The sequence below is a fragment of the Passer domesticus genome, chromosome 14 (assembly GCF_036417665.1).
Source record: "Passer domesticus isolate bPasDom1 chromosome 14, bPasDom1.hap1, whole genome shotgun sequence".
In the NCBI taxonomy this organism is placed as follows: domain Eukaryota; kingdom Metazoa; phylum Chordata; class Aves; order Passeriformes; family Passeridae; genus Passer; species Passer domesticus.
Genome location: NC_087487.1, coordinates 13,992,789 through 14,013,710, shown reverse-complemented (window position 1 = coordinate 14,013,710; position 20,922 = coordinate 13,992,789). Strand labels below are relative to the sequence as shown.

General features: G+C 45.1%; 1 protein-coding gene and 1 long non-coding RNA gene across 5 annotated transcripts in view; one reads left to right on the top strand and one right to left on the bottom strand.

Moving 5' to 3' along the window:
• The window catches only part of AKAP13 (A-kinase anchoring protein 13), a 203,814-nt gene that overhangs the window by 88,488 nt on the left and 94,404 nt on the right, over nt 1–20,922 (top strand). For all 4 annotated transcript variants that reach the window (XM_064389510.1, XM_064389509.1, XM_064389508.1 and 1 more), the window contains 3 exons: nt 4,425–4,608; nt 14,354–14,543; nt 17,766–20,655. In XM_064389510.1, coding sequence (XP_064245580.1) covers nt 4,425–4,608; nt 14,354–14,543; nt 17,766–20,655 — 3,264 coding nt within the window. The remainder of the gene's footprint in view (nt 1–4,424; nt 4,609–14,353; nt 14,544–17,765; nt 20,656–20,922) is intronic.
• LOC135281023 (uncharacterized) lies at nt 7,934–20,463 on the bottom strand. The gene is made up of 3 exons (XR_010347806.1): nt 20,338–20,463; nt 9,198–9,402; nt 7,934–8,038 (listed from the first exon to the last, which is right to left on the bottom strand). It is a non-coding gene; the product is annotated as an uncharacterized LOC135281023 (long non-coding RNA).

Genomic DNA, 20,922 nt, shown 5'->3' with positions numbered 1-20,922 from the left:
GGGTTTTTTTGCATGAAAGGAGAATATCTGAAGGGAGAAAGTCACCAATAAAACCCATCTTATTTTAAACAAAAAATCCTAAAAAAACTTTTAAAAACTTTCAGAATTTGGTTGCTAGTACCTAGTCTTTTTTCCCATGGGAGGATGCTGAAGTTATGCTACTGATGATGTATTTCAGACATGAAGCTTTAATCTGTTCATCTGCTGCGCTCTTGTTATAGTTTCTCTTGGAACCCTTTCAATGTAGTAGTTACAGGTGTTCTTTTGGTTGGGTTTCATATCCTTTCCAGTCTGCTGCTCAGCTTCTGTGCTCTCTGATAAAGGATGGTATGGTATAAATCAGCATAATCTGTTCAGTGCCAACAGCATAAAGTGCTCTGTTCAGCAGCAGTCCTTGATAAGAAGTAAAAAGCCTTTTCCATACCTAAATTTAGTGCCCTCTGCAGTGGAAAGTGGGAAGCAGAAAGCAATTCTTGTTCAGACAGCATCAGAAATGCGCTGCTCAAGACTGAGATGTACCATTTAGTCTGTGGCCAAGAAATTGTTGGCATGGGAATGTTCCTGTTCCCTTTGATATTAGCGAGAATGGGGACATGGAGATCTTTTGGTGTGCTTTGAAAAATTTCTTGTTTATCAGATTAAGAAAGGAATTACCCACACATCTTTTTATTAACTGAGCTCATAACTCCAAACACAACATCTTTGCCTTGAACTTTCTGCAGAGCAGTTGTCTGCTGGAGCCTTCCTCTAGGATCTCGTTGTGAGTGGCAGCTTGGTTCTGGGATTTTTTATCCTTGTTTCTCAAGGATTGATCTGAGCAGTGAGAACATTTCCAGCAGAAAGCAAGATTTTGAGGCCAGATGTGATGGTAGATTTCCAAATTGCTAAGTACATGAGTTTGGGTGAGAACCAAGTCATGAGCACAGAAAGACGAAGCAATGCTACCCCATTCCATGGCTGCTCATGAGATGTCTCAGAGCATGGAGGATAAACTGAACATTAGGTGTAGGTTACTCTATCTGGAAAGTTGTTCTTAAAAAGGAACAGTAGTTTTTGGTTTTTTTTTGTTATTTAATCAGGTTTAAAATGAAAGTTTTTACTTAGTGTTCTTGGGCATGCCATACTCAAAGGTTTGGGGTTTTTTTTGTCCCTTCAATGCTTATTTGTTTTGTGCTAATAGCACTTTAAACCTTAATCCTTTACTATTAGCAAAGTACATATGACAGTCTTCTATGGAAATTTGGTCCTCAGTTGCACAGATAAACTGTCTGTTCATGTATCACAGCAGAAAACAATTACACAAAAATAATATATTCAAAGTCTTGTGTTTTGCCAGCTGGACTAGAGTACCCTGCCATTATGGGGCAATAATCATATGTTTCAACTCTTGCCTATTACTAGGAAACGAGAAAGGAACAAAACAATCTTGGCCTTTTCAGTATCGTGTGTCTTGTGTTTCCACAATTTCCTAATTACCAGAAGCTTCTTGTTGACATTCAAACGACAGCCATTTTAAGGAGGTCTTGCTTGGAATGTAGTGGGAGAAGGGGCTCTGGCTTCTGCATGTTAAAGCTTATTGAAATTCTTTCATGTGTGGGACATATTGTACAATGACAAGATCATAAAATCATTGTCTGGATTTCCAGCATTTTGTGTGACAAGCTTCATCCCTTCAAAGGTAGGAAGTCTGAAACAATCTGTCTGTCTTCCTCCCCTCTCCATCCAGCAAAATGTCCATCCTTGATGCAGACCAGCTCTTGTCTAGTTTTGAGCAACACCAGACACCAACAGATGTATTTTCATTATATATTAGTAGTTAATCCAGCCCACAGATGGCACATGCCTTTTTAACTGTCACCATGCAAGTTTTGCACACTCCAGAACCTTCCAAAGCCAGTGCCTGGGGCCCCTGCAGTTGTTGGATGTACAGCACTTTGTCTCTTTGCTGCCATCATCTGTGCCCATCTGTTAGGGTGGCCTCGTGCCAGGCTCTGTGTCAGGCAGAGCCTTCCAAAAGTGGATGGTGAGGCTGTGTGTTTAATATGCTCTGGTGGCAATGCGCCACCTCTTCTTGCACAGATCCTGTGTGCACACTGTCCCTGCCCAAAGGCATCAGGGCAGCGCCACGTTCACCTCAGCTGCGTTTGCAGACACCTCCAGCCACACTCCGGAGCTGCCCTGTCCACAGATTCAGTGATAAAGATTGTTTTAATAGAACAGGAAGGATGTTCTCAGAAGGTGCAGTTATATCAGCAGATTGGGACGGCTGGGGAGGGGCCACTTCATCTTTGGACATATGAGACAGAGAGAAGCACCCATTTGGCTCAGGGACAAGAGGAATATCTGCCTGCATCTTGCAGAACTTGCAGTTGGTAGTGTGTATGTAGTGGTGAAACATGAGCTGGTGAGCAGAAGATGCTTCTCCCTGTTGGTAATGCTCTCAGCTGCAGGAGGAGGAAGCATTTTGGTCCAGGGATCTGTGCTTATGCTTTGCAGGTCTGCACTGCTCAGCTCTGGGGCAAAACTGTCCATTCTAGTTAGGAGGATGATTTTCCCTTTCAACAAAGCAGCCATAACAGGAGATCCCATGCAAGAGCAGAACGTGGTCGGACCAGTGCAACACATCCTTTATTTGGATGGCAGTTGTTTGCTCTGACAGAAGTGCTTTTGTACCTCCTGCATCTCTGTAGGAAGAATTACATCCCATTAATTATGTTGGCTCTGCCAGTCAGTGTACAGGTAGTGTGGGAGCTTTGTGCATGTACAAGTTCTTTGAGTAAAACGTTGGGTATTTGCTTTCACTCTGGAAAACTCCTACCTGTATCCACATTTTGCAGCCTGATCAGTACTTTTTCTTCTGTCTGTCTATATGCTGTGTTATTTTTTATTTTTCTTTAAATCCAGGGCTGCAACCACTGGTTAACCTCCATGTTGTGCTATTTCTAAATCATTACGCCCTGTAACATTTAATACCCAAATCCTTCTCATTGCTTAGCCAAAAGCTGAACATTTGTCTCTGGGAGAGCTCAGCCATTCCCTTTTCTCTGATCAGCTGGAACCTCCATTCAGACACACTCGTGTATTCAGGGCAGCTCGGTTTTGCTTTACGGTAATCAAGAGGAGGTTAGGGGGAAGACTTGGTTTGTAGCCCAGAGACCTAATTTGGAGTCATTCAGAAGAGAAATGGTGCCAGAAAGCCTTTGGTTCTTGCATGCAGATTAGGTCTTCAGAATTGGATCCAAAAAGTTGTGAAAAATTGTGTGTGAGGCAGTGGAGAACTGCCCGTTTTTGCTTTGTTTTGTTTTTCACCAAAGGTCTTAATGATGTCCCTAAAGTAAGTAAATAAGCAAGCAAAACAGCAGCACTTTGAAGAAGTGACTTCTCTTGGGGCACACTTCTTAAAGAAAAAAATACAAAATTAAATCCTAAGGCTATTATGTGCGTACATTTTAAAACCTGTTGTATAGATTTGGCTGGAACCCAAATTAATAACCCAATAAATCATTTCTGTGATATTAAAGGGTTTATACCAAGCATGCTCATTGGCATGGCTTTCTGAGACCCAGTTGGTGCTTTTTTGTTGTTGTTGCTGTCAGTCAATACTAAAATCCTTTGTTAATTAAAAGAACAAATTTTTATTTCTTGCAGTTTTTTTAACCCAAATGCTTTTGCCTTTCATACAGAAATAACAAGCTTTGATCTGCAAATACTGGATTTCAGCAGTGCATCTGGAGCTCATTTCTGGTTAAAGCTTTTCAGAGCATCATTCTAGGGCTGCAGCTTTTGGAGTAGGGGGTTATTTTTCTGAGATGAAAGCTCAGGCTCTAGAGTGACTTTTACCAAATTAGAAGGTCACAGTTATTAAATACAAAATGGAGCAGTAGAGATTGGTAGTTTATAAATGCTGCTACTCAGAATGACAGAGCTACTGTATTAAGCTGAGAAAAGCTGGTCTGAGGCATAATGAAACCAGGAAAGAAAACCCTTGATTTTTTTTCTTCATGCCTGGGGATAAATCAGCATCCCGTTAGGTAACAAAAGTTGTCCGTCCCTAAAACCTGGTCCTGGTTTTGTGAGGAGGAGGTTTGGATATCCAGGAAAACCCACCTGACCACGCTTCTGTTTGGGTGTGCTGGAGCTTGGTGGTGGCTGAGGCTGTTCAGGGTTTTCACATGGACTTCTGTGGTCAGTCTCAGTGTGAGAGGTCCTGAGCACTTCCAGCCCCAGCGAAGCATGTCCCTCACTTCACAACTGGTGTCTCCTGCATATTGGCAACCAGGCTGTTTTTCCAGGTGCTGCAGGTTCCTCTGGGCTGTCAGCTCCATGCCAGCCGCTGTGTGGTGGAGCTGGGATGTGGAGACACAACATTTCCCCTAACCCACAAGCCTGCAAATTCCCATTTCTTTCTTTTCCTCCCTTCCCAGAGAACATCCCTCGGGAAACACTGATGCATTTTGCGGTGAGGCTGGGTCTGCTGCGGCTGACGTGGTTTCTGCTCCAGCAGCCGGGTGGAAGAGGAGCTCTCAGCATCCACAACAACGAAGGGGCAACGCCTGTGAGCCTGGCCTTGGAGAGGGGCTACCAGAAGCTGCACCAGCTTTTGACAGAGTAAGGATCATTTGGTGGTTCCTCTGCTGGTTTTCCATTCTCTGCCATGCTTGGCTTTGCTGTGCATTATCACTCAATGGTGTCTGGGTGCTGTACTCCATCCTTAAAGGCAGTTTTGGTATAATTTTGCTTTTACCGTTCTTGCTAGCAGCAGTGGGGGCAGTCCTGAGGGTTTAGGGGAAATGCAATAATTTTTGGGGGGGGATTTTCTTGTTGCTCAATATTCTGCTTCCAGCTGTTTTGTAAAGTCCAAAGTGAGTCACAGTAATATTGACTAATTAATACAAATCTTATGCAAACGCAAATAGAAAAGCTTTTCTTCAAGCAAGCACAACTTGCCCAAAAGAGGGGAGCTAATAGGCATTGAGGTGGTAGTGGACTGTTGTGTTCTTACTTTTTAGAGAGGGAGTTTTTTAATTAAATGAAGTAGTGATCATTATATTGAACTAAGGCAGCATATTGAGATGAATAGACATTTTACCAGTGTAGGTTAAAAAAATAAGGTAAGAATTCATCCAAATATTTAAAGGAGAACAGAATATTTAACAGAAACAGGTCTGTTGTAAATGGTCTTGAGAAAAAGCCAGATCTTACAACACATAGCAAGTAACTAGTGGCATGAGCATTTATTGCACTGCTTTACAAGGAATCCTTTGGAAGATGGCAAGTTAGTTTTGAGCAGCAAATGTTTGGAGATCTAGCTTTAATAGCTGAGGCTAATGAAGACAAAGAGCTTAAAAAAATCTCAAGGGGGCTGTTTGTATAGGAGAAAAGATTTAGTCCCTGTGTGTGTTATTCTGATGCCTGGTTCTCTTAAGCTTTGTTATAAACTTTCTGTTTCTGAATTGATTTCTCAGATGCTTGGAGTTTATATTGGATGACCCAGTGTCATGTTTAGGAGTTTGCTGTGTTGTCCACATTATCACGCAATGTTCCCTGATACGAATTGTAAATTATTCTGCTTTCTGTAGTTGTTGAGTGGCAGAAAATATTATCTGTATGGCTGGAGTGATTTGCATTTAAGATTTATCCTTAAATTCAGGCAGTCACTTGGAAAGTAAGGTTGAAGGAGAAAGTGGGATGGGACCTATACCCAAATACCTTCTCCTGCTGCCCTTGCTGGCATCAATACAGAGAGGATTGACAGTGTTACATTATTCTCCATCAAGGTCAGTCATACTGTGAAAACACATCTCACAGGCTATATTGTAAAAATGGGATGTGCAAATTCATCCTGTAACTGCAGCAAGGTGAGGCTATCCACATTAACAGGCTTTACATACTGTCAGGAAGCTTAGGCTGGCTGAAATTTGATTATAGAGCTCTCAGCAAATACTGCAACCATAATGCGAGTAGAGCTGGTAATTTAAATAAAAATGGGAAGTAAACAAAACTATTACAACAGCTATTAATGTATTTGGTGAGATATTTCACAACTGGCTTCAGTTTTGGAATGGCAGTTCTCACTCAATGGAATGAAAACAGGACTGGGATTCCATGACCTTGTCCTGTGTCATTGGCTTTATGGAATGCTGCTGGCCCAATCCATGGAATTTCTCTGGTGACCTTTGCAGTTTGTCTTTGAAAATAAGACACGAGCAACTGCAGACATATTACCATCAAGGTCCCAATTCCTGTCCTTCTTGGTATATCCTTAAACTGTTCTTTATGATTTGTTTTCCTCTTTTACTGCTGTGTGGAAATACAATGTATAAACATCTGACAGCCATGCCACAGGTCCTGTGACTTTGAGAACCCTTCTATTCTATTTTCCCTACAAAATCCATGGAAGCTGGAAAACCTGGTTCCCTTTCTCAGTGGGTGGGGTGATGGTGGTATGACCTTGGGACTGACTGGAGCAGTGACATGGGGATGGTCACAGCCCTTCCCCACGGGAGGGTGATGTGAAAAAAATGGGCACACCCTGATTCCCCAACAGTGATTTTTTTTTATTATGCTAAGCATTTTCTGCAATAAGATGGGATCAAGACTTGAAAATCCCTATTGGCAGGAGAAATACTGAGCTTTGAAACACAGAAAATTCCGTGAAGAGAGCGGGTGTCATTTATGTGCTGTCAAAACACAAAGGACACTGTACAACCTCCTTTCTGCACTCTGCCTATGCTCACACTGTATAATCCATGCACACAAATTTGGCACACAGCTCGTCCCACTCAGCAAAACACAGGGCAGCAACGCATGTTAGTGAGGGCCCCTACAAAGGAGTCATTATTTTTACAAGTAATTAAAGTGCACTACGCCAAATAAATGAATGCAGCGTGTTTTGTGATGCATTATCCTTGGGGGGAATTTATTGTTCTCTTGCTTGCTAATTTGCAGGACCCTGCATTTTACAATGATTCTCCCAGCCAGCATTGGGAAGGGGTGAAATTTTGCCATAATTAGGATACAATCATTAAAGAGCAGACATAAAACGTTCTCCGTTGTTGTTTTGCCTTCGTTTGTCTCAAAGTATCTTGATTCAGCTGCAGTGTAAATATTTTTCTCAAAAACTAATTTCACTGGTGACATTTTGAATTTCTGTTTATCTGATGAACTTTTCCTTCTCCGTTTTTGCAGTATTTAATGTAAAAATTAAAAAAAAAAGGTGTTTTGTCTGTAAGTTTTCCATCACTTGAAGTATTCTGCTTTGTGGTGTGCACTGCCTTTTCATCCTCAGATAGGAAAGGTGCATGGGCTGCTTCTTTTGGGGCCCAAACAAGGAGATGTCACAGAGCCCGTGCAGGTCACTAGGAATCAAGAATCAATAGCAGCATTCATTAATAAATATTCATATAAGCAAATAAATATTCATCATCAAGAAACATCCATCAGTTGTGTATCATTCCTGAGGGGACTTGTTTTATCTCTAAGATGAAAACTGCACAGTAAACAGTGTCCTGCAGTGCAAATGGAACAGGATAGTGCAGAAGTGCAGTAGGGAAAATATATATAAAGATTTATCTGTAAAGATAACTTTGGAAATGGCACAGTTTGCAAAGCCTTTGAGCTTCGGCTAATTCCAGAGTGAATGATCTGTGGTTGGAGCCTGTTTCTCCCCAGTGTTGGAGCTGGGCGATGCTGGCTGCAGGGTGCTGGCTCTGGAGAGGCAGCACAGTTGTTCAACGGGCTGGTGGAACGCCCTGAGTAAATGGACAGCTGCAGAGTGCAGGAGTTGGTGTTTCCCAGTGCAGTCAGGGCAGTAACACAATCCCCTGCCAGCTCCATGTTCTGCAGGGCTCTCACAGCAGTGGGGAAAATGGCTTCAAGGCACCGGGAGCGTGAGGGATTGCAGAGAGGTTGGAAGTGCTGCTTTAAAACATACAAACACTGATCTGGTTGCTGATTTTATTTCTGTCCAGTAAGACTTCTCTCCCCAGCAAAGCCAAACGCTTTTAGTTCCTTCACAGCTGAGAGTGATTTATGTCCTCTGAAAAAGGGAAGCAAGAGAAAAATAAAGCCCATTTAAAGAAAAATCTAAATTGCATTTTTCTAATCCCTGCAAAGAGTTGCAGCAGTCTCTGAGTTTTTTACTGTAAACTTCTTTTACTTTTGCTGGTTTCTCTGCTTTTTGCTTTAAAGTGTTTCTGCACAGCTCTGGGATTGCTCTTCCCTTCAGATTTCCTGGTAACAGTCAGGAGGCTCACTCTGTGAAACTGTAAATTAGTACAAGTCTGTATTTCCAAAGTTAAAATGATTTAATTAACACACATGAGGAATAACTCACTAGTAGCAGAAGGGTTTTGTGAATGTTTTTAAATTCATGATTATCACTTGCTATTGTTCTGATTTTACATAAGTAATTGGTGCAGTCTGGGTTGTAATCTCCATGGTGCCTCTCAAATAAGGATGCTTTTTCAGTGACTTTACTTTTATAGCTAAGTTCTGCTTTTCTGAGCCAGAGCTGCAAGAGGATTTGCCTTGTACGTCTTTTTTTTTTTTTCCACCCCAGTTTAGCAGGGCCTTTAAGCAAGTGTTTAATTTCAGAAATAACCAGTTTATGTTCAGTACAGTGTTTAGGCATGATCTTAAAATCAGTCACATGGTATATATACATTTTATTTCTGGCTAAACAGAATCAGAGGCTGTAAGGTTTATTGAATTAGTGCTGATGTTTCTCCATCTGTTCTTCCACTCCAAACCAAACAACAAATCCATTTGATTACTGTTTGGGGAGCTGGGTTTGAGGTATGGCTTGCTGTGGTGTGGCAGCAGAACAGTTGACTTTGTATCGACAAGTGACAGCACAAGATTAATGTGTTAAGAGGGATTCAAAAATGTTAAAAGGGCACTAGAAGAGGACTCAGAGAGGGGTGTGTTAAGGAGATGCTGTTTTGCTACAGACAGTAATCTGTCTGGAGCAGTGTGGGAGGGCCAGTGGTCTACAGGGTCTAGTTTTGTGGCTGTAGGATTTTCAGCTGAAACACCATCATTTAATAGCTTTAACATCATGATTAGAAAGATGTTGAGGTGCTGTGGGTTTCTTCTGGCCACAGCAGAGGAGCAGACTGGGAGTGGGAGGATGGGGCAACCAGGTGTAAACGTGATGGAGCAGGAAGGGTTTGTGTTTCTCTTTTCCACCTACTCACCCCACATCAGGCTCCAACTTTCACTGACTTCCTCATGTGTTCCCACATCCTTATGAAGACTTTTCATTCTTTGGCTCCCTCATCTCCTTGTTTTGTATGTAACCACTTCTGAATACAGAAGAGAGAGAAGGCTTAGTCCATGTGATATTAATGTTTCTGTATTCCCACTTGGAAATTGTAGTCCTGGGAGATCATGGAAACAGACCTGTGAGGATGAGAAAGAAGAGATTTAGAAGAGATTTGAGACTATTTCCCAAGTTATAAGAAGAAGTTATTTTCCTTCCCCCAGCAATCCTTATCTGGAAGTGTTCCCAAAAATTATAGGGGCCATAAGTGCTGGACAGCCTTGTATGGTTGGTAAGTGATTATGAGAGACCAACTCTGTTTCGGGATAAATTTAGAAAATGCAGATAAGTGGTTTCCCAGAACTGCTGGGTTTTTGGCCTCAGGCATGGGCTAGCTGGATACCCAGTTAGGATGCTCATATTTAGTCTCTGGAGCAGATTTGCTCCAAGCAGTGACATTCATGGTAGGGGCTAGAGTTTGAACAGATGATTGTAGAAGAAATCTTTGTAATCTGCTGTGTCAGAGGCAGCCAAAGGCACAGCTTCTTCTCAGGGGTGTGTTGCAGAGCCAATGATCACACTTGCTTGCAGCATGTGGAGATGTTCTGCAGAGACAACTCTTCTTCCATATCACTTGTGGGCATGTTGCAAAATCACCATCAGTCCTCTCCCTGCAGGTACCATTACTTGTTTATCCCAGATCACAGTCTGTCTGATCTGGTATTTTCACTGTGATACCATAATAATAGTAATAAAAAGAATGTAAGATTAGAATTCAATTTAATTGCGTTTTTATTTATCTTACAGATAAAAGCATCTAAATTATGGCCTTTTCCAAGCTTTTCATACAGCCATAATGGTACAGGCTTCGTTTAATTTTTTTAAATAGATTTTTCCTTTTTTTTTTTTTTTTAATTTTTTCTTTGCCACATGGATCTAGAGGCTGATGCTTTTAGAATAAACCCACAGCTGTTGTCAGGCTTGCAGTGAGATCCTAAGAGTTGGCAATGTTACTGAGCTTGTTTTGTTTCAGCTCAAAAATCTGGAGGGGATATCCCCAGGAAATAATACCTTGAGTTCCCATACTGCCTTCCTCGCCCCTTTGTGAAACTGTGGGATAGATATTCCTAACATGAAGTTTTGCTTCACCCACTGAGGCTTTTTCATTCATCTTCTGATCTCTTCCTCCCTCCTCTTCCTCTCCCTTGCAGCTCAAACCTTGTCTCATGGTAGTGGAAAACACGCCTGCTGCAAGCGCCAGTACCTTGAATTTCAGACCCTTGTTACTGAGCAGTTTCTGCAGCTTTTGAGGTCAGGCAGAGATTTTGATCAGGTGGTGGTTTGTTGTTTTTTTGGGGTTTTTTTTGTTCTCCTTTTCTCACTTATCTTCCCTCTTCTTAATATCTCTTGCCCGTATCTGCCGGAAGCCAGGAGCCGTGCAGTGTGGGCTTTCCTTTCCTTTTTCCGCCGCTCACTCTCTGCTCCCCTGCCCAAAGACGAGAGATTCAGCACACAAGTACAGTGTAGCTCTGCTTTGAAAAGGGCCCAGTCTACTTGGGCAGTGCTGGGAGGTTTAAATAAAAACCACTTCCTACTTACTGTCCCATCCCAGCTTGGATGGGGCTTGGAGCAACCTGATCTAGCGGAAGGTGTCCCTGCCCATGCTGGGATGATCTTTAAGGTCCCTTCCCACCCAAACCATTCTGTGATTTTGTGGTCTGTCATCTTGTCTTACATGCCAAATGGGCAGGAGGTGATCCTTCAGTTTCAGCCACCTAATCAGATCCCAGGTGGAGCAGGTCATGGTCTGAGAGTATTTTGAAGTACTTTTGTTTCTCCTCTCTCTCTGTTTCAAGCTGTCATCCTTCTCTAAGCCACCTTTCTGCAGATGAAGGGTGGGCTGGTAAGTCTGTTCTTCATTTCAACCAAAAATTTCCCTTCTGGGTTTGCCTTCATGGCACAGAAGACTGACCAGAGCTGGAGCACTTCTTCCAGGCTTTTTCAGTGGCCCATGTCGTGGTTATGCAGAGGGGGGAGCTAGTGAACATTATCACCCTTCTCAGGCAGTCATTTCTTCTTAACCAAGATACTTTCTTCTGTGAAAGTTGAGCTCAGAAATGTTTCTTACAAAATGTTCAGTTCACTGGTATCTGTTACGTATTTTGATGGGAAACTGTTGAAAAGGGAAGATGAGAAAGATTTGACCCAGGATAGTTAAATCTCATAAGAAGACAGATTTCCGTTGTTTCTGGCAAAGCACAGCAAACTGGATTTTTGTGCTGAACAAAAGCAGATTTTCAAACTTCTTGAAGGCTGGAGTTTGTATACCTATTTTTACTAATAAATCTTCAGTAAGTATTTGCATATCTTTTTTTATCTCCTAGTAGAGCAGCTTGGATATGCACTTCTGTACAACCACTACAAAAATTCAGAGTCTGGACAAAATAAGCGTCTTTCACAGCCAGGAAGTACAAAATGTGTAACAGCAAAGCTTTTTTCCTGGAAGAAAGTGTGTTTTTATCATCTCAGTAAAACCTAGGACTTGCAGTGAGACATGCAGGAAAGGCACAAACAGTAAAGCTCGGTGTATGAGGGCAAATGAGCAGGAGTGTCTTCTCAAATGGCCTTGGAAGTGATTACCTGAACAACAGGAGCAGTGGTGGGAAAATGAGTTAACACTTGTGAATTCTCAATTGTCCTCTCTGCTTCAGACCATTAGTGCTGGGATGGAGCAAAGTATGAAAGGGATGGTTTGAAGGAGGCAGTAGATTGAACCATTCTCTATCTCACTGCTTAATTTTGTGTAATGAAGATGACTGCTATTAAGAATGAGAGCTTGGAGTTTGTACTTGGCTGGATATGAGAAACTTTTTACTTTCTCAAAAGGTTTAAAGCTTTTCATAAAGTGTAACACAGACTGACAACTTGAATTTGAAAAGAAACTGCTCTCTTTGTAAGCAAAAGAGACTGTTTGATCCGTCTGGGCCGTGTGAAGGTTGCAGATTGCTGGAGGGGTGGACACACGCGCGGTGTTGCAGGGGACTCTGCCTGTCATCTTGCTCCAGATTGAGCCTTTTGAAGTTTCTGAGGACCCTTTGAGGCTCAACGAGTCATGCAGGCAGCTTTGTGGGTACTGATTTGGAGATGCCTGTGAGGGTCCTTGAAGCTGATGAGAAAGTGGAGCAGACTCATTGCGCGCTGTTCTTTATTCGGCTGCAGTTGTCCCCGTGAGTGGGTGGCTGTGGGCTTTGTGCTCACTGCCTCGTTGTACTCTTGAGAGTGGCCCCCAGTACAGTGGTTTCTCATACGTGGCAGCTGAAGAGAAAAACACTCCAGACAGAAATGTCTGTGTTTTCTTGATAAAGGAAGGTCATTGCTTTAGTTACTTGTAGTGGCTCAGTTGACTTCAGTGCCTCTGTGGATTTATACCAATCACCATCAGAAACTGGCTGCTTCCTTCTGTTTCTCTGTGGAAATATTGATTCTGCCTAAATCAAATGTAATTCTGTTGAAGTCAAGTCATGAGTGAGATAAATGGTGGAGAATGGTGGTAGATTCAACCCAAGATGAGTCACAGAAGGGGGTGTGTGGCTTTCTCTGCCTCTGGTGAACCATTTGACTGTTTCCCCACCCTGCTCTGCCCATTCCTGTCGCTAATCATGGTGTTTGCTCATTATGACTTTGATTTCTAGATTGCTTGGCTTCCCAGAGATAGCCCTGTGGTTTGCTGGGGGGCCCTTGCCCAAATGTTTGCGGATTTTAGAGCAAGACTTCTCAGCAAAGATTCTGAAAACTATGTGTAGTTTTACCTGGTTGATGGCATGCATTTGTGTTTATATACCTTCTTGAATTCCTAATTATTTAAAAACAAGCACAGCTCTGCATCTTCCAAGGAAATTTCTAGCTGGGCAGGAAAGGGAGATCTGAAAATGGTTGCTCTCTGCAACAGGGAGGGGACATCATAGAATCACCAAGAAGTTTGGTTTGGAAGGGACCTTTAAAGGTCATCTGGTCCAATCCCTAACTCAGCTCATAGGTGGGACTGGGTGTCAGTAGATGTGTCCCTGGTAGAAGGAAGACAGGGCAATTCCCATTTCTTGCACCCCTGAGCAGGTCAGTGTCATCCCCTGTTCGTGTAACATTCCTGGGGTTTGGCTCCATGTCACTCCTGGGGGTGCAGGGCTTGCTGGGGTGGTGCACAAGCTGCTCTGTCTGGGGTGATCGAAACAGATTTTCGGTTCCTGAATAAGTTCTGATTCAAAATGAAATCTGTGAACCTGAAGGTAGTGAACACTTCACTGTTTTCTCACCACTTCAGTGGGCCAGTGTAGCTGCTCTGCAGTTAGGTGAGATCTGAGGAATTACTGCTTTGAGTGGTGGAAAATCAGGGTTTAATGTTCAAAAAGAGAGGACTGAATAGAAATTTCTATTGACTTCATTTACCTACTAAGTTATTTTTCATTCTGATCTACAGCATCTTTTTTGCTTTCTTTCCTTTGGATTGGTAAAAAGAAAGCCCATGATAGTGCTGCAGAAAAACAGCTGTCTCACAACACTGAGAACATCTTGCACAGAGGCAGTTTCACAGAGCAGGCTCAGTTCATTTCAGGAGTGAAAAAAATGCTGCAATTTGATGGCTGTTGGGTGTTTGTGAACAGTGTGCTGGCTTTGGTGTAGAGGTTGTACCACAATAGTTTTCATTCCTTCCAACTTATCCCTTTGCTGTTCTGCCTTTGAGGTCTCTGCTGTTCTGTGACAGCTGCTTTGGTGATCTTCACCTGTGATAAATCTGATTTAAAAAGCAGTTGTCGAGCCCTTAGCTGCTAGTCTGTCACAGTCTGGGGTAAAAACCACTGATCTCTACCTGAGAAGGACCTTGTGAAATAAACCTTGCAGCTGGCATTAGCGCTAAATCACATTAATTTTCAAGACTGAGGAGTGTGTTTGTGTATCTGTCTGTCTGGCCCTGGAGCCAGTGCCATGCTCCGCTCACTCCCATGATTAGAGGCTGTCCAGAGTGAAGGAGAGCGTGCCTGCCCTGCCCTGCAGGATCCCTGCTCGCCTGCCCACTAACCCAGCCTTGTTTTGCAGGGAGGGAGCCAGGGAGCCGGACTCGTGGAGCACCCTGTCCCACACTGTGCACTCGGGGGACTACAGCGTGAAGCACCACCGCGGGCTCGACGTGTACCTGCTGACAGCTGAGGCCAAGGAGGGGACAGCAGCCAGCTGGGAGAGGGACATTCAGCACCTGCAGATGCACATGCAGAGCCACCAGCACCAGGTGAGCAAAAGGCTGAGGGGATGGAAGAGGAGAAGATCTGGCTGGTTGCAGCCTGGCACCTGGGGAGGACTTTCACATGTCAGCATCCTTCAGGGCATGTTTCCCTAGGTGTTTTCTTTGGATTCATTATCAAGCATCCAGGTGGACACCTGTCCATTTGCTTCTTATTTGAGCATGGGGAGATCTGATTAAGCTGTAGAAGAGAAGCAGGCTCAGAGCTGTGCAACACCAGCTCTGTTTTGCCTCTCTGCTCCCAACTCCTGCCTGACCTGTTAGTTTTGGACCCACTTGGATGGGCAGGAACACCTCTTGGAGACATGCTGACCCTCTGCCAGTCTGGCAGCTTAAGGCAGGCTCTGGAGTGAGGCTGGGGGTGTGGGCTTTAAGCACAGTGGAGACATTTCTGTTCAGATGAAAAGTTCAGGGTCAGAGAGGACACTGAGAGGAAAGTTTCTGAGATGGGTGATGGAAAAATGGCTGTTTCAGTAGCAATTCAGTGTAGGACTCAGAGGGCAAGCCTGCCTTGGCCACACAAGGTTTGTGTCCATAATGGTCCCTTCACTGTGCTCCTCTCAAACTCTGTGGTGGTTGTTCCACAGGAGCTGTAGGGCTTTGGAAGGGCTTTCTCCTGCTGCTTTAAAATCCATGCCACAGGGTCTGAGTTGGGAAAGTGAAACATCAGAACACTTTAGTGCCATTTCTCAGAAACACCCACGTGTCTGTTGCCGTTGGCATCACCTGTGGGTGTTCCTCCATCAGATCACATATCCGGGGTTGCAGAGGTGCAGAATCTAAACAACAGGATATTTTTGTTGCTTTAACTAAGGGAGAGGAGAACTGTTGTGTGCAGCCAGTGGGCTGGGGGAATGAGCAGAGGAACGGGCTATGCTGAGCCATTTTCAGCCTTCCTGAATACCTGAGATGTTGATTACTCCCAATCTCAACAGGAACTGGTGGCATGAGTGGCAAATCCAGGCTAACTGTGAAATCTCTTCCATCAAAAGACCCTAAGCCATGGCAAGCATATCCAGCTCACTGCTTGTTTGCTCATGCAAATGCCAGATTGGGAACATTTTGCCTGACAATGAAATCAGAAATAGACTTTGCTTTCCACCACTGTTTTACTTCACATCTAATCTGATTTGAATTTGGAAAGCAGCCCTGTAATTATTTCATTTAGGTTTATTTTGGGTCAGTTGAAAGCCTGTTGGCTTCCTTTGGTGATGGCTGTATTTTTCCGGCTATCAGCAGAGTGACTTCACTGTGAGGATGCTGGGGCTGCTGCAGCCCCTCCTTTTCAAAACCCTGCTTGTTCCCAAGCAAGTGTCACTGTTGTGAGTCTGTCCATCCTGGCTAGGATCCATGAGCACAGTCTCCATGCTCTGCTGTGGGGTTACAGCCACCAAAGGCTTGGCACGCTGTTTGCCCTTGCAAAAAATATCTGCAGCCTGTGGGTACCACTGCACACAGAACCCCGTGTCCCATCCCTGATGCTACTCAGGAGATGGAGATGCCATGCTGCTGCCTCCAGTGCTAACCTGGCTTGGGATGCCTGAGAAGCAGGGAGGCATAGCTGGCAGCATAGATGGGAGCTGGCCAGCAGGGTTATTTTGTATAGCAGGGTGATTGGTGGCAAACACCAGAAGTACAACTAGTGGTCTGTGACTCAGTGAGTCTGTGGCACTGCTCAGTGTTTGCAAACCTCAGAGTGTGGAAAGACAAGCAAATGCAATATCCTTAAGGTAGCAGTGATGATTTTAACCACTAATAGTATATGCAATACCCAGAAGTTCCCTGTGATGCATCAGTTAACATAGTGGCTGCTTTAATTATCAGGGTGTTTAAGCTGCCAGTTTTGGTGTGAAGTTCTATTTCTCTGAGAACTAAAAATTTAAAAACAAAAATTCCAGGGAGCTGTTCAAGTTAGGTTCCTAATATGCATGCATTTTTTTTAACCATTTTACAAAAATTGCAAGAAAAGCTCAGATTTAACGTAATTCATTAGAGTTTTATACACGTGGAGAGTCTCAAGCACTTAGTGAGAAACAGTGTGACCTTGGAAAGCTTGTGGAGCAAAACCCCAAGTAAACCTGTGCAAAACACTCTCTTGAGTGTACACTATGGGACCAGGGTTGCTCAGTAATTGAATAAACCCCTATTTCTAAGATGTGAACATTGATATGTTCTCTTCTACAGAGATGAGAATATGAAAGGAAATATTGAAACAGATGATTCCTTTTAGGTAAAGGTTTGTTTGTGTCAAACTATAAAAGCTTGACAAAGCAGGTGCTCGGAAGGAAAAGGCAGATTAGAGAGGAATTGATTATGGTCCTACTGTTCCATGATAATGCATGTATTAATTTTAATAATATGTCATAATTCTGAAATTTTTATTTCCAGCTAGGAAATAAATTTCAGATATTTAATTACGCCTGCAGTTCTCAGGAATAGATTAAATTATTAGTTCAGTGCTGTGAGCAGGAGACAGTTGGTGTGTTTGGACATTGCCAGCCAATGCCCATGTCTGCCCATTTCCATCCATAGAGAGAAAATTGAGGAATGCTGGCAAGAGCTGGGGAGTGCTGGGTGGGGATCTGAAGCTTCCCTTAAGCAGAATTTGCTTGAAGTCCTTTGGGACTAGGCTGGTATATATTTGCATTATTTGGTAGACTGAATTCTGCTCTTTACTGATCTTGAATTTAAGTGCACTCAGGAACTGAGACTGCAGTTTCTCAAAGAGCAGTTACCAAGATTACACTTCTTTTCAGTGATGACAGATGGTGTAGCAGGGGGGTAAAGAGACAAATTTCAACTTTGGGTTGTTTGGCCTGGCTTTAGGTAAAATTCTTCATGGGAAGGTGGTGTGGCATGGGAACAGATTGTCCAGAGAGGCTGTGGGCACTCCATCATTGGAAGTTTGGCAAGATAAAGTCATGGCTGACCTGATGCTGCAGTGGCAGTAGGCCAGTTTCAGGCAGGTGGTTGGGCTAGATGACCTTTAGATGTTCTTTTCAACCAACGTTTTTGTCATTCTAATAATTTCAATATTACCTCCTGCTAATAAAACCAACATGTAAAATACCCACTGCAGTACATTTGTAGCTCTGTCCTGGATAACACCAGGAATAGGATTCATGTGGAATAGGATTAGGTAGATACAGGTCTTGAGCAGCTGCATGACAGTATAAACTTGTGGTTTTTTCCTTTTGTGTGTTGTTACAGAGTTTAAGGCAGAAGACAGAGCCTGTACTGGGAGATTCTGGAGACAGCTGTGCTAAAGGAGCAGAGGGTCATATGACCACCACCTCTCAGAGCCTGGAAGAAATGGCAAGAGAAGAAAGGCAGGAAAACCCATCTGATCTGGTTCACCTGGACATTGGGCAGCTCTCAGACCAAACCCAGCAGGAGGAGAAATGCAACAGCAGCAGTCTGGGAGCTTTTAATGATGCAACAAAAGACATGGTTAGCCCGGGGGGTGCCAACAGCCCAGCCAGCTTTTATGAAAGTAAAAACACAGAGATATTGTGTAAAAAGGAAGGAGAGGCGGGGCTAAGATCTGCAGAGGGCTCTGGGACTATATCAGATGAGGACTGCACTGTGAGCCTGTGTGCAAGTGTCAATGGTGCTGTAAATCTTCCATGCTCTGGAAATACAAATGAGGAAGCTGGAATGACATCGGCTGGAATTGTTCTGGATCAAGCTGGCGTGGGCAGTACAGACAGTGTCCATCAGGAAGTGCAGACTGCAGAGGAGCTTGCTGTCAGTGCTGCTGCTGTGGCTGCAGCTGCAGGTGACACCCCAGCTTCCTTGGGGGGCCTGGATGTGGCCATGGGCCAGGCTGAGTGCAGGAACTGTGCCGGGGCTCCTGAGAGGGCTAAGGGCGCAGAGGATGGGCTGGCAGAGCCTGGTGAGAGGACTGCAAAGCTGGGAGAGAAATACCCAGCTAAGGAAGAGTCATCCAGCCCTGCTCAGCCCTTACTCAGTGGTTTCAACGGCACTGAGTGTTTGGATGGGGAGGATGCAAATGTGGGAGTGGTACCGGCCTGTGACGGTGCAAATGCAGGTGGTGACATTGGCAGCGTCTCTGATGACCTTTGCAAGACCAGCAGTAACAAAGAGACTGATGTGGACTCGTGCACTGCTCAGGTAAATGGTGACTTCACGGAAAGCCAGGGTGATGCCAGTGCCACAGCGAGGCAGGAGGTCACTGCAAGCACTGCAGAAGCATTGCCAGCAGTGAATGGGGTGCAGGTTCCTGCAGGCACATCAAAACCTGCTGCTGGTTTGGAAGACCATGGCAGCAGTGAGAGTGGGGAGCAAGAAGTGCTGCTGGAAGCAGGCTGCACAGATGGAAGATCCAGCCTGCCCTCATTGGAAGGCAGTGTGGAAACTGATGGCCCTGATGCTGAACCTGCAAACAGAGATGTTGGTGGATCTAATGAAAGTGGTGCAGAAGCTGCACATTGCCAGGAGCGTGGTGAGATTGCTGACCATGGGGCTGCAGCCATGGAGAGCAGTGAAAAGGAGCCAGTAGGAACTGATACCAGCAGCTGTGGAGATGGAGGAAGCAAAGATTCTGCAAGTGGTGATCAGGAAGTTGCTGCCTGTGCCCCTTCTGCTGCTCAAACTGGTGTTAAAGGTGAAATGGGCAACAGCTTCAAGCCAGACACTGCTCAGCAGGGTGAACGTGAGGAACGTGAGCCAGCATCGCTCCCTCCAGAGGATGTGAGCACAGGCCTGGCAGAGAAAGAGCCTGCCCAGGCTGGAGCAGAGAAAGCAGAAAGCACTTCAGAGCAGGAGGGGAGGAGCAGCAAGGTGGAATCTCCCTCTCCCCTACCCAGAGGAGAGGGGCCGGCTGTGAGTCAGGAGGGAGATGCTGCAGTGGCACCTCCCGGGCAGGAGGCAGCTCTGCAAGGCAACGACCCTGGATCAGCTCCATGTGCCAAGGGCGCAGACTGTGCCGAGGATAATTTAATAGGCACACCCTCTGCAACTCATAATGAGGAATCTAAACAAAAGCAGGAAGCGGTGGCGGCGAGGGCAGGCTCGGCAGAGCTCACCAGGCAGCACAGTGGGGAGCATGGCGGGGCAGCTGCCACCTGGCCTGGGGACCATGCTGGGGACAAGGGCTCCCCAAGGCAGGGCCACGCACAGCAAGCTGAAGGAGGCAAAACTGAGCCTGAGCAGGAGGCTCATGTGAATGGCAATGAGCAGGTTTTGTCAGAGGAACTTCTTGCTGCTGTTGTGAAACCCTCTGCCTGCAGTCTGGGGGGTCCTGTGGTGGGCAGCAGCAATGTGGATGCTGGGCTGAAAGCGACACGCCAACCCAAAGAAGATTGCAAGGCTGGAGCCGCGGCTGCAGCAGAAGGCACCATGCATGGGCCTGCATCAGCAGATGAGTCGCTGGGTGCAGAGAGTGACCCATGTCCCAATGCTGGGCTGAACCAGGAACAAGACCCCACTGAAACCCTACAACAAATATCCCCCCACAGCAGCACCCTGGAGTTAAAGGACGCCTCAGAGGCGGGAGCCCTGAGCGATGCCTGTGAGGGTGAGGAGGTGCCAAGGCCGGTGCCAGTAGCCCCAGCTGCAGTGTATGCAGAGGAGCAGGAGGACACGGAGAGCGTGCTGCCCCGGGCAGCGCTCCAGCCCATCGCCGAGGAGCCCACGTGTGACAGCGACTCCAGCACCGACACCGTCTGTCCGGCCGGTGACAGCGACACTGCTCCTGCCCTGACAGGGGCTCAGGAGGAGGACTCGGCTGAGCCCGATGGAAAGCAAAGCCAAGCTGTACCTGCAGTGCCCTTCTCGCCGTGTTCCTGCCACCTGCAGGCTGTGGAGTCACTGGAAAACGTGGGAGCGAAGAGTTTGGTGTCGGCTAATGGTGCCTCTTCTCTGGATAAAGTTCCTAAAATGGTCAGAAGTTTCGATGCAGTGGTTTTTGCAGCAGAGACACCTTGTTCCCACGAAGTACCTGCTGCAGAAAAAGTGGGGCTTGAGCCCCAGACTGCGGTGGGTGCCAGAGCCAGCCTTAATGGACAAATGGATTGCAGTTCTTCAGCAAAGAAGAAGAATGTCAGCCTGGCAGTGCAAGGAGCTGAGCCTGTTCCAGGTAGGAAAAATCAATTGGTTTTTTACTTTTTAGGTTTTTCTTTGTAGGCGTGTCTCTGTCACGTCATCAGCAAAGAAAGGAAGGAAGAGCGGGATGCTTGTGTTGGAGAGGAAGTGTTTGAAGTTTTTCTTCTGGGAAACAAATAATTTGTAGTTACATCTAAAAACTTCCAATTCAAATACATGTTGCTTGTCTGGTACTGGAGGTATGAACAGAGCATCATCTCCTATGAATTCGTACAGAAGAATTTCTAGCATGTAAATCCTT